This window comes from Cnephaeus nilssonii, assembly GCF_951640355.1.
Source record: "Cnephaeus nilssonii genome assembly, chromosome: 2".
In the NCBI taxonomy this organism is placed as follows: Eukaryota; Metazoa; Chordata; class Mammalia; order Chiroptera; family Vespertilionidae; genus Cnephaeus; species Cnephaeus nilssonii.
In genome coordinates this window covers 44,844,499-44,863,466 of record NC_137073.1, presented here as the reverse complement: position 1 = coordinate 44,863,466, position 18,968 = coordinate 44,844,499, and the positions used below count along the sequence as shown (strand labels likewise).

General features: G+C 35.8%; 1 protein-coding gene across 3 annotated transcripts in view; it reads left to right on the top strand.

Annotated features, from left to right (window-relative positions):
- Positions 1–18,968, top strand: part of DMXL1 (Dmx like 1) — a 158,974-nt gene that overhangs the window by 58,285 nt on the left and 81,721 nt on the right. For all 3 annotated transcript variants that reach the window (XR_013812874.1, XM_079760045.1, XM_079760044.1), the window contains exons 16-23: positions 2,266–2,385; positions 2,683–2,904; positions 5,682–7,367; positions 9,124–9,231; positions 12,811–12,980; positions 13,899–13,996; positions 15,167–15,332; positions 16,168–16,429. Coding sequence is in view for 2 of the 3 variants with exons in the window: in XM_079760045.1 (XP_079616171.1) it covers positions 2,266–2,385; positions 2,683–2,904; positions 5,682–7,367; positions 9,124–9,231; positions 12,811–12,980; positions 13,899–13,996; positions 15,167–15,332; positions 16,168–16,429 (2,832 nt within the window). In the remaining variant the exon portion in view is untranslated. The remainder of the gene's footprint in view (positions 1–2,265; positions 2,386–2,682; positions 2,905–5,681; positions 7,368–9,123; positions 9,232–12,810; positions 12,981–13,898; positions 13,997–15,166; positions 15,333–16,167; positions 16,430–18,968) is intronic.

The window sequence follows — 18,968 nt, the reverse complement described above, 5'->3', positions numbered from 1 at the left end:
TATTTATTTTCAATAAAATGTTCTGTACTTTTTCTTTTTTATATTAAAGTATTAGTAAGAATGCTAATATTGTTAACAATTCCTCTCATTAAAACTTTCTTGTTAGTAAAATTTATCAGAAATAGATTTATTTCTGTTATTTCTTACTTTGTTATAATCCTGTATCCTTCCTTCCCTTTCTCTTAATTCTTGTAATTTAAATGCCTAACTCACCCAGAACACATTACCAAAGTTTCCTTTTCATTTAGTCTCTTAAGATATTATGGTTATCTTACTTTTCTGGTGTTCCTTTGTAACTTTTTTTCTATACAAATTTAAAAGGACAGAATGGTTGTTTTCTGATATTTTTATATGATCTATGATTTATATTGTTTCTGTAATGTAATTTTCTAGATATAATTTTGTGCACGATGAAAATAAGGAAAACTTGGGTTAAAATCTAGCATTTTTAAGTTTGTTTTTTTCAGTCAATAATGAATTACTGATTTTATGATATACTAGAGGCCCAGTGCATGATTGAATCATGCACGTGTAGGGTCCCCTACACGCTTTTGCTTTCGATCACGGGGGAGCTGGGTGCCTGTCCGCTGGTGCACCAGGCCTTTCAGAAGCCTCCGGAGTGGCGGAGGCTTCTGAAAGGCCTGGTGCCTGAGCTGACAGGCACCCAGCTCCCACGCTTTTGCTTTCGATCGCAGGGGAGCTGGGTATCTGTCCGCTGGTGCACCAGGCCTTTCAGAAGCCTCTGGCGTGACGGAGGCTTCTGAAAGGCCTGGTGCCTGAGCGGACAGGCACCCAGCTCCCACGCTTTTGCTTTCGATCGCGGGGGAGCTGGGTGCCTGTCCGCTGGTGCACCAGGCCTTTCAGAAGACTCCGGTGCGGTGAAGGCTTCTGAAAGGCCGGGTGCCTGTCCGCTGGTGCACCAGGCCTTTTGGAAGCCTCTGCCCCGCCAGAGGCTTCCGAAAGGCCTGGTGCCTGAGCGGACAGGCACCCAGCTCCCCCACTTTTGATGGTCCCTGGTGGGACGTGAGCTCGCTGCCCCAGAGGCCCCTTCTGTGCCGCAGCACAGCCATGGCGCAGATGCTGAGCTTGAGCTGCCGCTGATGACGCGAGCTCAGCGTCCCGCCGGCCCAATCAGCCACCCGGGCCACCCCGAGTCCCGCCCCCCGCGCCTCCTGGCCAATCGCGGGCATTGCGAAGGTACGGTCAATTTGCATATTTGTCTATTATTAGGTAGGATTTTAGATAGGTGCATTTTTTAAGTTTATTTTAAGCAACTTATGTGCTGCTTAAATTATGCAGTTTTGACTAAGAAAAATTTTCCTAAATTGCCAAGACCGGTTTGGCTCAGTGGATAGAGCGTCGGCCTGCGGACTCAAGGGTCCCGGGTTCGATTCCGGTCAAGGGCATGTACCTTGGTTGCGGCCACGTCCCCAGTGGGGGGTGTGCAGGAGGCAGCTGATCGATGTTTCTCTCTCATCGATGTTTCTAACTCTCTATCCCTCTCCCTTCCTCTATGTAAAAAAAAAAAATAAGTAAAATATATTAAAAAAAAAAAAGAAAAGAAAAATTTTCCTAAATAATATGTTGGATAATGAATACTGATATATTGGTCCTTAGATAAACATCATTAACAGATCATTTCATTATGGTCTTATTTCAAAATATATTTGACAACACAATTTTCATCATGATATGTTGACTTAAAGTACCTATCACATAGTTCTTATCTGCTCAGAAATTTCTTACTTAATATGGTCTAATCTGTGTGAACATTGTATTGGTGATGACAGTATTATGTGATTTTTTAAAGACTGTCAGTTCAAAAATGAAACTTAAGTATAGTATACTTGTTAAAATTTTAAATTAATACAAATTCATGTGGTAAAGTTGATTTTGTTCTATAATTGCATTTTGTATTTGGAGCTGTAGATAAGAGTTTTGATTTTTAAAAAATCAGTTATTTTGCCTGGCAAGCGTAGCTCTATGGTTGAGCACTGACCTATGAACCAGGAGGTCACGGTTCGATTCCCGGACAGGGCACATGCCTGGGTTGTGGGCTCAATCCACAGTGTGTGGGATGTAGGAGGCAGCTAATCAGTGATTCTCTCTCATCATTGATGTTTCTGTCTCTATTTCCCTTTCCTTTCCTCTCTGAAATCAATAAAATATATTTCTTTTAAAAAATCAGTTATTTTAAGTTAGCATATTTAATAAGTTATCTCACTTATCCATGTTGATAGTGAAAAATATCATTAATATCCATAGGCAGCTCACCTAATGGATTTTCTGAAAAATTCTACCTAATTGTAATAGAGTGCACTCAAGACAACCGCTCATTGTTACACATGTGGAATTTACATTTAAAGTCCATTCCTGTCTCATTGGGTGAGTCTTTTTGTTTTAACTTTAAGTAGGCTTAAATTAACAAAGTACATATGGTTAGACAGTTCAGTGCATATTTTTAAAGCTGTTCTTATTGAATAGTGATAATATAGTTTATTCAGTTAATTAAAAATGCAAAATGATTTTCTTATTTTCTTGTTAATAAAGGATCATATTAATATGTTTATTACTTTGAAAGTCTTTTATAAGGCAGTTTTGGATTATGAAATGTAGCAATTTATAATATTTATAGGGTTCCCCCACACCCCTGGTTTTTACTTCTTTTCTTATGTTTTATAGATGAAAATGTAGATACAAAAATACCTGAAGCAGTTTGGCAGCCAGAAGAACATTATTCATCTTCTCCAGAGAAAATCCTATCTCCTTTTTCACAGAAGTATCAGGCTTGCAGAGCAAATCTCCAGAGTACCAGCAAATTGACTCTGTCTTCAGAAATGGTTTATAGCCAAGAGTTGCTTTTGCCACAAGGAGTTGAGATAATAAGTGTTAAGCCATCAGCAGGTTTGTAAATTTCATGAAAAAAGACTGTGTAAACTTTGTAATCCATGAGTGCTTATTAGGTAATTAAAAATATGTGCAACTACCACTTTTTAAATTCACATAGAAACATAAATGAAAAGATTGTCTGTAAGTACCCTAAATTTGATAGCTTCAATTTCTCATTGTTTTCAGATTGCTTTGACAAATTTATTAGTCAATTGTAGTCTTAAATATTGATTTCTAAAATAAATTCTTGTTATCCTTTTGTGAAGACAAAGTGAAAGTTTCTAGGGTAGAGATAGTAATGCCCCTTATTCGCCAACGTTGATAATATTGGTAGTGCTGCCTGGAGCCATGTGCTGTGAAGGATTATGAGTATGTGGTTCCTGATTTATATTTAGTATCTTTATCTTAGGGCAGTGGTTCTCAAAAGGTGGTTCCCAGACTACCAGCATCACCATTACCAGGGAACTTATTGGAAATAAAAATTCTTGGGCTGTACCCTAGAATTATTGAATCACAAACTCTTGGGGTCTGTGTTAACAAGCCTTCTAGATAATTCTAATGCACACAAAAAATAAAGAACTGCTATTCTAGGGTATCAAGAAAACTAAGACAAAATTTATCTTCTTATCACTTAATTCTTTCATTTTCATAGTCATAGTGTGGGTTTTGGTCTTTTCTACTTCCCTCTTTTTTTTTTGACTGATTACTTTGAATGCTTTTCAGTTGCCATGTTATCAGATACCTAATTTTTTTCTAATTTAAATTAGCAGATGTAGGTATTAACAGTGTTCTGATAATATCTGCATTCTACTTCTTTGTATATTTTAATAAAAGAGGCATCAATACAAGGAAAGTGAACATTTGAAAACGAATGACTCTTACATTGAAACTTTTAAGAGCTATTATCTTTAGTCAGTATGATCTTCACTACTGAATTCCAATTGAAATAATATGGCAAATGTAAGAGAAACTGAGGATATTTCTGAAAACAACCCTCTTATGTAACTTTGGCCCCAGTTGAGTTTGGAAGAAAAAAAGAAGTTCTAGGAAAAAAGAAGAAATTTATTTTGTTTGGCAAAACTAATGTATGGTACAGTAATCCCCCCTTATTCTGAAGAATTAAGTTCCAAATCTTCCAGTAGATGCCTGAAACCGAGGATAGTACCAAACCCTAGATACACTATGTTTGTTCCTATATGTGCATACTTTTTCACTGAAAGGAAGCACTTTACCTCTTCTCTTTGGATTATTCAAATTGCCAGCATTACTACTATTAGACTTTTGGGACTATTATTTAGTAAAATAAGGGTTACCTGAACACAAGCACTGAGATACCGCAATAGTTGCTCTGATTACTAAGTGACCATCAACCTGATAGCACAATGTAGATACATTAGACAAAGGGATGACTCATGTTCTAGGCAGGACAAAACTGGGCAGTGCAAGATTTCATCATACTACTCAGGATGGTGTTTAATTTAAAACTTACAAATTGTTTATTTCTGGAATTTTCAATTTAATTTTCAGATCTCATTTGCTCGTTGGTATTTGAAACCACTGAAAGTGAACTGTAAATGAGGGGAGACTACTGTAAAAGTTTTTTTCCTAGCCTTAAGAATTTTTTTTTTAGTCAAGACTATTAGAAAACATAGTATATTCCTTGAGGACTTAAAAAAATTACAATTATGTTGAAATGGGCTTTTAAAATATGATAAATGTTCTAATTATAAGAAATGTTATATAGGACAGGGGTTGGCAAACTATGTGTCATCTACCTGTTTTGTAAATAAGTTTGAGTGGAACGTAGCCACATTTATTTGTATATGGCTTTTGTTCTATAGTGGCAGAGTTGAGTAGTTGCGGCAGAGACCTATGGCTAGCAAAGGCCAAAATAGTTATTACTATCTGTCCCTTTAAGAAAAAATTTGCTAAATCCTGATTTAGGAAATTAAGAATATATGATTACAGTAAGCCAAAAAAAATGTTATGTCCCACTTAGGAATCTTCTCAGCATTAGTTATATCAAATACTCTTTAATCGTTGAGTGCCCATTTAGTATTTAGTAAGCATGGCCCACTCCTCACAAAATGGAATTGAAAAATATCAGAGAGATGTGACCAATGAATGTTGACAAGTTTTTAAAACTGCATTGATATCTTTAAAATAAGATTTATAGCCCGGCCAGTGTAACTCAATGGTTGAATGTCGACCTATGAACTAGGAGGTCATGGTTCAATTTCTGGTCAGGACACATGCCTAGGTAGTAAGCTCAATCCCCAGTAGGGGGCATGCAGGAGGCAGCTCATCAATGATTCTTTCTCATTGATGTTTCTATCTCTCTCCCCTCTCCCTTCCTTTCTGAAATCAATAAATAATATATTTTTAAAAATTATAAAATAAGATTTACAATAATATGTAAAACTAGTAAAGAGCTGTGAAAAGAATATTGGCTTGAGAACCAGGACTTAAATTCGGGTTTTCTAATTCTGTCTTAATCTAGCTATATGATTTAGGCATAAGATACTTAACATATTTGGTCAAGGGTCTTTACCTATAAAATGCAGGAATTGAACTAAATTGTCTCAGAGTTCTTTCAGATTTGGTAATATTGTCCTTCTTGCATACTTTTTGTTGTCATTGAAGGCTTTTTACTGATTTTATTGACCCTTAAACTAAATATTGACTGTTATGTTGTTAACAATAGTTCATACAAAAGACTAAAACCTTTAGTACATGAAAATAGAATATTTAACCAAATTTGACATTTTGTTAATGGATTACTTTTATTTTAGGTCATCTGAGTTCTTCTTCCATATATCCCATATGCAGTGCTCCCTATTTATTGGCAACTTCATGTTCAGATGAGAAAGTAAGATTCTGGAGATGCAAAGTAACATATGGAGAAGCTGCCACATCAAATAATGGAAAAATGGATCTTGTATACACTTGGGAGGAATGGCCATTACTTATTGAAGATGGACTTCAGAGCAATAGTAGTATTACTGTACCTGGTAGGCCTGTAGAAGTTAGCTGTGCACACACAAATCGTTTAGCAGTAGCATATAAGCAGCCTGCATCAAATAGTAGACCTTCTCAGGACTTTGTTATGCATGTAAGCATTTTTGAATGTGAGTCTACAGGAGGTTCATGTTGGGTCCTTGAACAGACAATTCATTTAGATGAGTTAAATACAGTGTTGGATTCTGGCATTAGCATTGATAGCAATTTAGTGGCCTATAATAAGCAGGAGGTATATTTATCCAGTAAAGAGAGTATAACATCAAACATAAAGCATTTAGTTCACTTAGATTGGATATCTAGGGAAGATGGTTCTCATATCTTGACTGTAGGAATTGGATCAAAACTTTTTATGTATGGACTCCTGGATGGCAAGGTACAAGAACAGACTAGTAAGGAAAGCCTGGCACTTCCTCTCTGGGAGAGTACTAAAGTTGTGCCTCTTTCTAAGTTTGTACTGTTACGAAGTGTGGATTTGGTTTCTTCTGTAGAAGGCTCTCCACCTTTTCCTGTTTCTTTATCATGGGTCCGGGATGGCATCCTGGTGGTAGGAATGGATTGTGAGATGCATGTATATTCCCAGTGGCAGCCATCTTCTAAGCAAGAACCTGTTATAACAGATTCATACAATGGGAGCACTCCATCTATAATAAGTTTAATAAAACAGAGTAACTCATCAAGTTCTGGATTACATCCTCCAAAGAAAACTCTGACTCGATCTATGACCAGTCTTGCACAGAAAATCTGTGGAAAGAAAACTGCATTTGATCCTTCTGTGGACATGGAAGATTCAGGTCTTTTTGAAGCAGCTCATGTTCTTTCCCCAACTTTACCTCAGTACCATCCATTGCAGCTTTTGGAACTCATGGATCTGGGCAAAGTTCGAAGAGCAAAGGCCATCTTGTCACATCTTGTCAAGTGCATTGCTGGAGAAGTTGTGGCCCTGAATGAAACTGAATCTTGTCATGAGCGCCGCCTTAGGTCTCTCACCATCAGCGCCAGTGGAAGCACCACCAGAGACCCTCAGACATTCAACAAGAGTGAAAATACAGATTACACAGAAATAGATTCTGTTCCTCCACTTCCTTTATATGCCTTACTTGCAGCAGATGATGATAGCTGTTACTCATCTTTGGAGAAATCTAGTAATCAGAGTACCTTGAATGACTCAAACCAGTTGTCAAAAGAAAATTATGATGAGCTTTTTCAGATTTCAACTCTAATGACTGATAGTAATGTGTTAGAGACAGATGAAGAAAATACAAAGCCCAGGGTTATTGACCTTTCACAATATAGTCCAACTTACTTTGGTCCTGAGCATGCTCAGGTTCTTTCTGGCCACTTACTTCATTCTAGTTTACCAGGACTCAGCAGGATGGAGCAGATGTCTTTGATGGCGTTAGCAGATACAATTGCAACTACCAGCACTGATATTGGAGAAAGCAGAGACAGAAGCCAAGGTAAAACTAAATTGGGTACAGGATCAAAAGAAAAACTAGTGATATTTTTACCTAATTTCACAGAAAATCTAAAAAGTATTTTATAAAAATGATGCTCACAATGGTTTTTAATCATCAATGCTGACTTCACAATAGTTTTTACTTGAAAATATGCTATTTATCCCATAAATCGTGCTCTGAAATAGAATTTGAAATAGAAATTATAATACAAAAATTCATTTTGTCAGTCATTTGAAATTTTTACCTAATAGTTTGCTTAATAATGTTAAAGACCCACCTGAATCCTTTGAGTTTAGGAAAAGTTAACATTCTTATTAAATAATTACTTTAGATAATGCAAATGTGATTTCTATTTTTTTTTCATGTTGTGATAATTTGCTATTATTTAGCTTTTAGTATATTGAGGTTTCTTTAAAAATTTGCATTAATGTATACTCCTACCTAAAATAACAAAAATAAGCATAATAAAATTAGGTTTATTCCTCATCCAGAGATCATTATTTTTTCTTTTTAATTTCCTGAGCTACAAATCAATTTGAATGTAGAATTTCCATCAAATTTCAAAGATTGAAGTAAACCAGTGGTCGGCAAACTGCGGCTCGCGAGCCACATGCAGCTCTTTGGCCCCTTGAGTGTGGCTCTTCCACAAAAAACCACAGCTTGGGCGAGTCTATTTTGAAGAAGTGGCGTTAGAAGAAGTTTAAGTTTAAAAAATTTGGCTCTCAAAAGCAATTTCAATCGCTGTACTCTTGATATTTGGCTCTGTTGACTAATGAGTTTGCCGACCACTGAAGTAAACAAATGAAGCCAGGTGCACCAGATAGAGATCAGTAGGCTACACCCCTTGAACTCTCCTTGAAAGGGAAATATGGGATAAACTTAAGAAAATAAGAATAATTAAAAATTAAAGAAAAAATTTTGGCCATGAATCATGACACTTCTACTTTAAGAAGTATTGCTAGTAGGTACTATTTTTGATATAAACATATTATAGGTATTTTATGTTTTTAATTATTTAATGTAAAAAGCAGGCCTTCCCACTGTATAACTATTTCAGTGTTAGCAGAACATTATTAGGGTGAGTGTATGACTTGAATCAATATGGGAAATATTGTAACATATACCACAAAGAAGGTTAAACTATTTTAAAATTTAGTTAAATTATAAGATTCAGATCAGAGGAGGTCTGGTTATAAGAAATGTCACAGACCCTAAGTCAGTTTATTCTCTTATTATTTATTATAAGATTCAGATCAGAGGAGGTCTGATTATAAGAAATGTCACAGCCGAAACCGGTTTGGCTCAGTGGATAGAGCGTCGGCCTGCGGACTCAAGGGTCCCAGGTTCGATTCCAGTCAAGGGCATGTACCTTGGCTGCGGGCACGTCCCCAGTAGGGGGTGTGCAAGAGGCAGCTGATCGATGTTTCTAACTCTCTACCCCTCTCCCTTCCTCTCTGTAAAAATCAATAAAATATATTAAAAAAAAAAAAGAAATGTCACAGACCCTGAGTCAATTTATTCTCTTCTTTATTATTTTTCACAATATTTAACTATCCTTCTTTCTGTAGTATATAATTGTATAGGAAAAAATAAATATTTAGACTGATAACTGTTTTCAGTTTCAGAATGTTTAATCTCTGTATTTAGTGCTGTGACATATGCTGCTTATCAGAATTATTAGCATTTACTTGTGTTTTGCTGATGAAATGTTGTTTTACAAATAAAAATAAGTAAATGCTTTTTTCCTTTTTTATAGGTGGAGAAACTCTTGATGAATGTGGGTTAAAATTTCTTTTGGCTGTTCGACAACATACTTTTCTTACAACTTCCCTTCCAGCTTATCGAGCTCAACTCCTTCACCAAGGTGATTTTGGTAGTAATCTGTTAAAAGGAAGTAAGGCAAGAAGAGGAAAAGAAAGGCTTCAGAAATTTGCTTTTGCTCAGACATGATAATGCTGACAAATTTGACACATGCTAAGTTTTCTTAATTTATTTTAAAAATGTATATTTTCACTTAATTTCTTTTCTTAAGGTACCAGAAATTTTCTTCCTTTTTTTTCTTTTCTTTTTTCTTTTTTTGTTAATCCTCACCAGAGGATATTTTTTTCCATTGATTTTTAGAGAGAGTGGAAGGGAGGGAGAGAGGGGCAAAGAGAAAAACATTGGTGTGAGAAAGACACATAGATTAAGTGTCTCTCACATGCACCCCATCCGGGGCCTAGGATCAAACCTATACATGCCCTTGTCCAAGAATCTAACTGGTGACTCTGTGGTGTGTGGGCCAACACTTTAACCACTGAGACAGTATTGGAATATTTTTGGTAGGTGGAAAGAATTAATGAAGAAATAGAAACATGTAGCAATTGAGCAATTAGATATTCTGTGTTATGTTTTAAGCACAGCATACATTAAAGGCCATTTAGCATTTCATTCTCTTTAATTTCTTTTCTAGATTATCTTTTTCTCCCTTTTGAAATTTTAGAGAAAAAAATTGAATAACATTTTTGTTACAGAAAAATATACATACTCAAATTTTAATTGTTTTTTAAAAGAAGAGTACCCCCAAAATTACTGTTAACATTAATGTGTATTTTAGATATTAGTTTAAGAACATTTCAGATACTATTAATATACTATTAGTCAGGACTTTCAGAGTAACAATACTTAAGTTTAAGGTACCTTAAGCAAAACAGGATATTTATTAGCTCAGTGCCCAGGAAGTACAAGAGATAAAGCTGGCTTCCAGCATTATTGACAACAGGTTAGCCTCTGTTAATAGGTCTCTGTCTCTTGCTCTCTCTTTTCCTTTCTGTCCTTGTTTCTCTTTTTGCTTCCTTCTTCCCATAAAATTCTAAGTCAAATTCTTTAATTATTTATGAAAAATTATTGAACTTGGTTGAGAGATAATAGAAATCCTATATAATAAAAGGTAATATGCAAATTGACCCTAAAGATGGAATGACTGGAATGACTGGTTGCTATGATGCCCACTGACCACCAGGGGACAGACACTCAATGCAGGAGTCACTTCCACAGGGGGAGCACTGCTCAGCCAGAAGCCAGCTCATGGCTGGCCAGCGCAGGGCAGTGGTGGAAGCCTCTCCCGCCTCTGCGGCAGTGCTAATGATGTCTGACTAACGGCTTAGGGGAGCAGGCCTAAGCCGTTAGTTGGACATCCCCTGAGGGCTCCCGGGCTGCCAGAGGGATGTCTGACCACCAGCTTAGGCCCAATCCCCCAGGGAGCGGGCCTAAGCTGGCAGGTGAACATCCCCTGAGGGGTCCCAGACTGCAAGAGGGTGCAGGCCGGACTGAGGGGACCCTCCCCGAGTGCAACAATTTTCATGCAAAGGGCCTCTAGTGTAAAAATAATTTAGAATAATAGTCCATTCACAGTATAAGTATTGTTGTTGTTTTTTAATTTATATATTTTTTTTTTCCCATAGACTTGGATATAATGAGAATTTTAAATTCTTTGGCACTGGATATTAGGTTAAACATTCCAGTGCATATATTTCAAAGCCACATCTTGTAATTAATCATCTTCACCCAGTAATACTAAACAAAATGTACTGAGAAGAAGAAATAGAAACTGAACAATAAACACCCCATGTGGTGCAAATAAGTTGAGAGAATTGCTAATGTAAATGGTGCAGTATAAATATAAAAGTACCTTCCTAATATAGTGACATCTATAATAATAAAAGCGTAATATGCTAATTAGACCGGACATCATTCTGGACAACCTTCCGGACAAAGCTGGGGCTGCCTGCCTGCGGCCAGAGGGAAGCCTGGGTCCCGAGTGCCAGAGTGCAGCCGATGCTGGCAGCTGGGGGAAGGAAGGCCTACTCTTGCACGAATTTCATGCATTGGGCCCCTAGTGGGATAATAATAGTTATTATATGCCAGGTATTATTCTAAATGCTTTAACACTATTAATTTAATCATCACAACAATGTATTATGGTAGGTTCCATGATTATTCACATTTTTTAAATGAGAAAATTGAGGAATCAGGAGACCAAGAAACTTGCCCAAAGTTATATAGCTAGTTAGGGATGGACTTGGAATTTAATGCATGCTTTCTGAATCCAGAGTCTTCATAATCTTTTTTTTTTAATCATCACCCAAGGATATGTTTGTTTGTTTTTATTTTAGAGAGAGAGGAAGGGAGAGAGAGAGAGAGGGAAAGAGAGGGAGAGAAAGAGAGAGAGAAAAACATCATTGTGAAAAAGAAATATCAATCCATTGCCTCCTATACGTGCCCTGACCAGTAATCAAACCCAAAGCCTAGGTATGTGCCCTGACTGGGAATTGAACCCGCAACCCTTTGGTGCACAGGACAGTACTCCTACCAACTGAACCACCCAGCTAGGACTTTTCTTTTAAATGTCAAATAAAGTTTATTATCTATAATGTATAAGGGGCTGATAAAAACATAAAAAATCCGTACCTTTTTCTGGACTGATAAATAGCCAAAATAGATAAATAACAAAAGAAATACAAAGAGTAAAGACACGCTAGGGGAAATTGTCTATTTCACTAATAATGAAGGAAACTCAATTTAACACAATGATGAGGTAACAATTCACTGTACTATAAAAAGTAAAATTCAATGTAAGCATAATATGGGTAAACAAATACTTGAATATTGGTTATAGTACTGAAAATTAAGAAAACCTCTTTAAAAAGCAACATGGGAATATATATGTTAATCCCACTTTGGGAAGAAAAAAAGAAAGATTTTTAAAGCTCTTTTTTTTTTATATCTGTATTACCTATTGTGAAAAACTACATATAAGTCAAATGCCCCAAATAGAATAAGTCATTATGAAAACATTGCTATATTAATATGGTAAAATATTGAATTGCTAATAAAAATAACAACTTTATGAACAAAGTGTATTAATAGGAAAAACACAAATTAAATAGTATGAAAACTTTTTGATAGGAGTCTTTACTGTCTTAAATTCTGTTCACCAGGATATAATGTTTATTTGATGCTTTTTCCCCCCATAGAATTAAATTCACAAAACAAATGTTGACCAAAGGAAAATGAGAATCAGCTTTGAAGAAGAATCATACCAGCATAGAAAAATACTTTGTGTTTCTCATTTTCTAAGAAAAAGTTATGGGGAATAGCTAGAGAACAAAAATACTCAGCACAGTGGCATTTGCCATAAGCATTTTTTCTTATCTTTTTAAAAACACGTATTTTAATTATAAAAAATATATGCTCATTATAGAAAATACAGAAGTGATAGAATTGTTCAGAGAAGCAAGAAAAAAAATAACTCATATTTTCTCTAGCCTTAAAACTTAATTGTAACTTTTTGAGTCTCATACAAAATTTAGACATTTTTATTGCAAATATGGAACACATTTCTGATAATCATTGTATAATTGTGTTTATATTTCTTACCAACATTGTTTTGACATTTCTTTAGGCCTGTCTACTAGTCATTTTGCCTGGGCATTTCACTCAGTAGCAGAAGAAGAACTGCTGAACATGTTGCCAACAATGCAGAAAGACAATCCCACTTGGTCTGAACTGAGAGCTATGGGAGTGGGATGGTGGGTCCGGAATATTTGCATTTTACGCAAATGCATAGAAAAGGTAAGTATTTTATGTTGGTATGAAAATTATATTTTGAATATTCTTTTAAATTACTCTGTGTTTTTTTTTTTTTAAGCAGTGAGATGATTTTACATAGTCTTTATATTTGAAAATATGTTAATATAATATTTTAAAGTTTCTATTCTTATTCTTAAACTAGCGTTCCCGTTGCAGGAAAAATCCTGCAATAGGGTTTCCTGCTGCACTCTACCCCGGCCCTGCCTCCGCTCCTCCCTTATCACCAGCCCGCCTTCTCCGTCAGCCCGCCCTGCTCTCCTTCCTTCTCCCCCGGCCCCGCCTCCGCTCCTCCCTTGTCCCCTGGCCCGCCTTCTCCCCCGGCCCTGCCTCCGCTCTCCTTCCTTCTCCTCCGGCCCCGCCTCCACTCCTCCCTTCTCCTCCCCCCCCCCCCCCCCGGCTTGCTTGCTTCTCCGTAGCTTTGCTCCCTTCAGCATCTCTTGGCTTCTTTCTAAGCTGTCTTGATATGCAAATTAGCTGCCATCTTTGTTGGGTAATTTGCATACTCGTCCTGATTGGTTGGTGGGCGTGGCTTGGCTGGCAGTCAATTTGCATATTTGTCTATTATTAGGTAGGATTGCTAGTTGATACACTTGTTCAGTATATATGTCAGATTTTTACAAAATACATATACTTTTTAGAAAAAATAAAATAGTACAGAAAAGATTGTAATGAAAAGTATAGTCCTGTTCTCATCTCTCTGTATCCTTGGAGGCCATCACCATAAATTATTTTTGTAATTGTTAAAATACATATGTGTGTGTGTTTAAAAATCTGTTGAACATTTAAACAGGTTAATGTATATTAATGTATAATAATCTGTATATTAATCTTGTATATGAGGGAAACTGTTCACTCAAAAATGATTTCTGTGAAATATTGAACAATATATTCTAATTATAGGTAGCCAAAGCAGCCTTTTATAGAAAGAACGATCCTTTAGATGCTGCCATTTTCTACCTTGCAATGAAAAAGAAAGCAGTGATTTGGGGATTATACAGGTAGGTGAGAAAACTGTACCTTAAAATGAAAAACTGTTCACAAAGTAAATGTATGAAATAAAGATTTGTTGTTCTGGTTAGTGTGATTCATGTAGATTTTTAGTTATTTTTATATTTAAGGAGAGATTTCATAGGGAAGAATCCCAGATGTTTTCCAGAGCAGATCTTTTTCTTTTTTTAAATATATTCTTACTGATTTCATAGAGGAATGGAGGGGGAGAGAGAGAGAGAGAGAAACATCAGTGATGAGAGAGAATCATTGATAGGCTGTCTCCTGCACTCCCACACTGGGTATTGAGCTGGCACCTGGGGCATGTGCCTTGACCAGGAATCGAACTGCGACCTCCTGGTTCATAAGTTTACGCTCAACCACTGAGCTAGGCTGGTTGGGCACAACAGAAGAACTTGATAGGACACTTTAGTTTGTTTTTAGGTTTTATCAGGCCAGAAAAATATTTATTTGCTTATTTTAAGAACTTCTTATGATATTCCTATAGAACAAAGAACTAAAGCTGGGAAGATAAATTGGTAGAATCTGGAACAAGCATCTACTCTGTGCTCTATAAGAGCCCATGGACCAGGCAATCCCTCTCAACTGCCCTCCTCTTGTGAGCCAGACCCCATAATTGAGTTTGGGTCACTTAGAATTTTTCTTTTATTTGTCCTCAGCAACACTTGGTGAACATGATCACCATTTGTTTTGGGTTCTGTTTAGCATAAACAATATGAACAGCAACCTTTGGGGAAAAATCATGGTACCAGTCAGTTTTGTAAGAGACTAGATCCTTTAGTATTGTTTTGAATCAGGACAGAGTCTTTAGGTTTTGATCCTCAAAGTAAAGGTGATTGATTGATGAGGTTTAAATGGTGAAGTAGCACAGAAGTTAATATAAATTATATATTTCACATAGATTTTAAAATAATTTCTCATTATGCTGCTAATGCAGTTTTTTAAATCATTTGAAAGCATTTTTTCAATAATCTGAGATATTTTTGAGAAACTAAATGTTTATCATAAATGTTCTTTGCTCAGAAAAGAAGATGTATAGATACTTTTAAATTGTCAAATGTTTCTTGCCAGTCTTAACTTTTAAGTGGCTAACTTTATAAAATCAATTTTGATGCTGAAACATTGTATTCCAAAATTTTTATACTTTTTTTCTCTTATAGATCCCAAAAAGATACCAAGATGACACAGTTTTTTGGACACAATTTTGAAGATGAGAGATGGCGTAAAGCAGCTTTAAAAAATGCTTTTTCTTTGTTAGGCAAACAGAGATTTGAACATTCTGCAGCATTTTTTCTTTTAGCTGGTTGCCTCAGAGATGCAATTGAGGTAATGAATGAAACCATTTTAAAAATAGCATTGTCATCTATAAGCTCTTTATCTAGGGCTAAAATTTTAATTTTTTTATTTCAACTTAAGTCTAGTGGAAATAACACAAGGCTAAGTACCTAAAGTCATTGATAATGTTTTATAGTGACTTTTAAAATTTTGTCATTTAGCTTGAATAATGTTTATACAGAATTAAGATTAGCCAGGTCATGTTGGTTGGTAGAGATAGGTAGTTGATCTGACTCATAAGAATATTCATGAACAGGTTAAAAAAAAGTTTCTTCTAACAATTAAAACATATTTTAACCTAAAACATATTTTGCTCTGTCTCAGTTGATGAACCTTCGCAAATTTATGACAGATTCTTTCTCAGTAAACCTTAAAAATTTATGAATACTTAAGATATAACATTTCTATCTTAAATTGCCCTTTTGCTCAGAGTTTCATACAAGCAAACAACTTTTTTTTTTTAATTTTGAAAACATTATAGTCTGCTAATGTGGATGGGGAACAGTAAAAGTTCAAGAATAAAACAAAATACATCATTTGATTTGATGTATTAAGAATTATTCAATATTTCCTTATTAGGCCAATTCGTTTTGCAAACATATTTAGTATTGACAGATACTAAAATTTGTAAGCTATTAACATAAATGCTGACAAGTAGACTTGCCAAAGCAAGCAGTATATGTTTTTTTAATCATCCTTGTTCACCGATTTCAGATATTAATAAAGCCTTGTGTTCATCTAGTTAATAGTGAGTCAGTTGAGTTTATCTTAAGTGAAAGGTACTCCTACTTGTTTATAAACAATATTTCTTTTTTTTTTTTACAAGGTATGTCTTGAGAAACTGAATGATATTCAGTTGGCTCTTGTAATAGCAAGACTATATGAGTCTGAATTTGATAAATCTGCAACATATAAGTCTATTTTGTGTAAAAAAATTTTGGGAATTCTTTCTCCTATCAATGAACTCAATTCATTGAATATCAATATGCATTATGATCCTTTTCTTCGGAGTATGGCATATTGGATTTTGGAAGATTATGGTAGTGCACTGGAAACATTAATAAAGCAACCTGTCAGAGAGGATGATGGTAAGCTGCACTTTTACGTTGTTAAGATTTAAGAGTTTTATTAGTATTTGCTGGATATAGAACACACTGTTAGATATTAATGGTAATACAAAGCAAGTTGAAGACATGATCTAAGACTTTATGGTTCAGTTGGGGACACAGTTATGCATACTTTGGATTTTCTGTTTTTATGAAATCATTGTATTCAATATAAATGTATAAACATTTGAATGTAAATGTTTTGAAGAAAATACTGATATAAACTCAGTTTATCTGAGGTGGAAGTTAGCAAATTAATCAGTTTTATAATTTGTATAGTAGAACTGTATTTATTGTAAAAAAAAAAATTGAGCCCTGGTCGGTTTGACTCAGTGGATAGAGCATTGGCCTGTGGACTCAAGGGTCCCAGGTTCAATTCAGGCCAAGGGCACGTGCCTGGGTTGTGGGCTCAATCCCCAGTGGGGGGCATGCAGGAGGCAGCCTATAAATGATTCTCTCTCACCCTTGATATTTCTATTTCTCTCTTCCTCTTTTTCTCTGAAATCAATAAAAAGCATATTGTTAAAAAGAAAAAGTTGACGTACATGGTGTGATTAAAATTGCTAATTTTTTGACTCTTGTTCATAAGATGAGTGAGGTACATTTTTTTTAATGTTCCTTTTTGAATCTAATTCTGCCTTTTGTTTTAGAAATCCTTTCTGCTAAAACTTTTCTAGAGGTTAGTATAATGTGGAATTATTTATATAATTTTCTATAAAAATGATGGTATATGCTCTTCAAATATTTTTCCATAGTTAGAATTGAATTGTATATGATAGCTGGTATAATAGGTGTCATATCATTTGGAGTACTAATTGGAAAAGGTTCTAGTTCATAGCTTTTTGTATGGCATCATTTAATTATGAAATGTCATATGTCTTATTATGAAAAAGTCATATTAGTCTGTTGTTTCCAAACTGGCCTCTGTATAATGAAGGGTTAGAAATAAAAGGTCTTTTCCAGTCACTTATTTTATTTTATTTTTTAAAAATATATTTTTATTGATTTTAGAGAGGAAGGGAGAGGGGAGAGAGAGATAGAAAGAAACATCAATGATGAGAGAGAATGATTGATCAGCTGCCTCCTGCACGCCACCTACCGGGATTCGAGCCCACAGCCTGGGCATGTGCCCTTAACTGGAATTGAATCTGAGACCCTTCAGTCTGTAAGCTGAGGCTCTAGCCACTGAGCCGAACCAGCTAGGGCCAGTCACTTATTTTATACCTATACATATTCTTGTCAAAAATGTATTTTGATTTGGGATTAATATATGATCACATACTTTTAGCGCCAATTAAACCTGCATTCTAGGGGCAGGGGACAGGGGTGGGCTAGAAGAGGTCAATGCGGGGGGAAAGGGTGACATATCTAATATTTTCAACAATAAAGATTTAAAAACACAAAGACCTGTGTTCTAGAAAAAAAAATTAAAGGATAATAGTGGCTTGGACCAAGATGGTAGGAGTGGAGGTGGAGAGAAGTGGTTGGATTTGGAAAATAATGTTAAGGTTGACTAGGAAGGACAGGATTTGCCATAGGATGTGAAGGGAATGAGAATCAAGGATAATGCCTAGGTTTTTAGCTTGAGCAATAGATAAATGATATGGAGAAGACTGGGAGCAGATTTTGGGGAGTGTTGCTTTAGCTAGAGAAGACTTCTCTAATAAGATCAACTTTGAGCAGAGACCTAGTTGAAATGAGCGAGTAGATATCTGGGTAGGGTAGTTTAGACCAAAGCAAGCATGTCAAACTCAAAGGCTAACATGGGCCAAATAAGCAAGGTTTAAGTTTATGTGGGCCGCAAAAAAACAAAAGGTTCAATTTTCATAGAAACATAGGTTTATTTCGATAGAGACATGCTGAATACAAAGGGCTGAAATAAATGAGTAATCGTTAACATAAAATAATAGAACATTTTAATAAAAATTAATATTTTTTCTTGAACATTAACTTACCAGACACTGAATAACTGCACATATTAATAAGCGTAATGCAAATAAGTCTATTTTTCTTGTTCTCTGAAAGTGAAATATTTCCTGTTGCGTACACCAAACAAGTCAATACAAGACTAATGACATGGCAGTTGGCTGCTAAAATATTCGCTGCTAGTATTAGTGGAGAGAAATGGTGTGCCTATGCGTAAGGTGCATAAGGGAAATGAATGCAATACGATTATAGCAATCAGTCATTAGCGAATGTTATAGTTCATTACTAATAATTAGGTATAACAGGATATTGTAAAAATTAAGTTACAAAACTTTTATTAGAATGTTTCTTACAGACCTGGGACCCGGGAAAAAAAGATGGCGACCGGCTGGAAGGTAGGGAGAGAATGCGAGTGAGGAACCCATAGAGGAGAGTGTAGAAGTGTGTGGTGTGTGTGTGTGTGTGAGCTAGGGTCAGTTAGATTCTGCACGTCTTCCAAGGGGCTCCCTAACTGGGCAGTCCTAGACGGCGCAGCCCCGCGCACAAAGCGGACACTTCTCAGCGGCTGGTGCGGACGCGGAGACCACGCCATCTT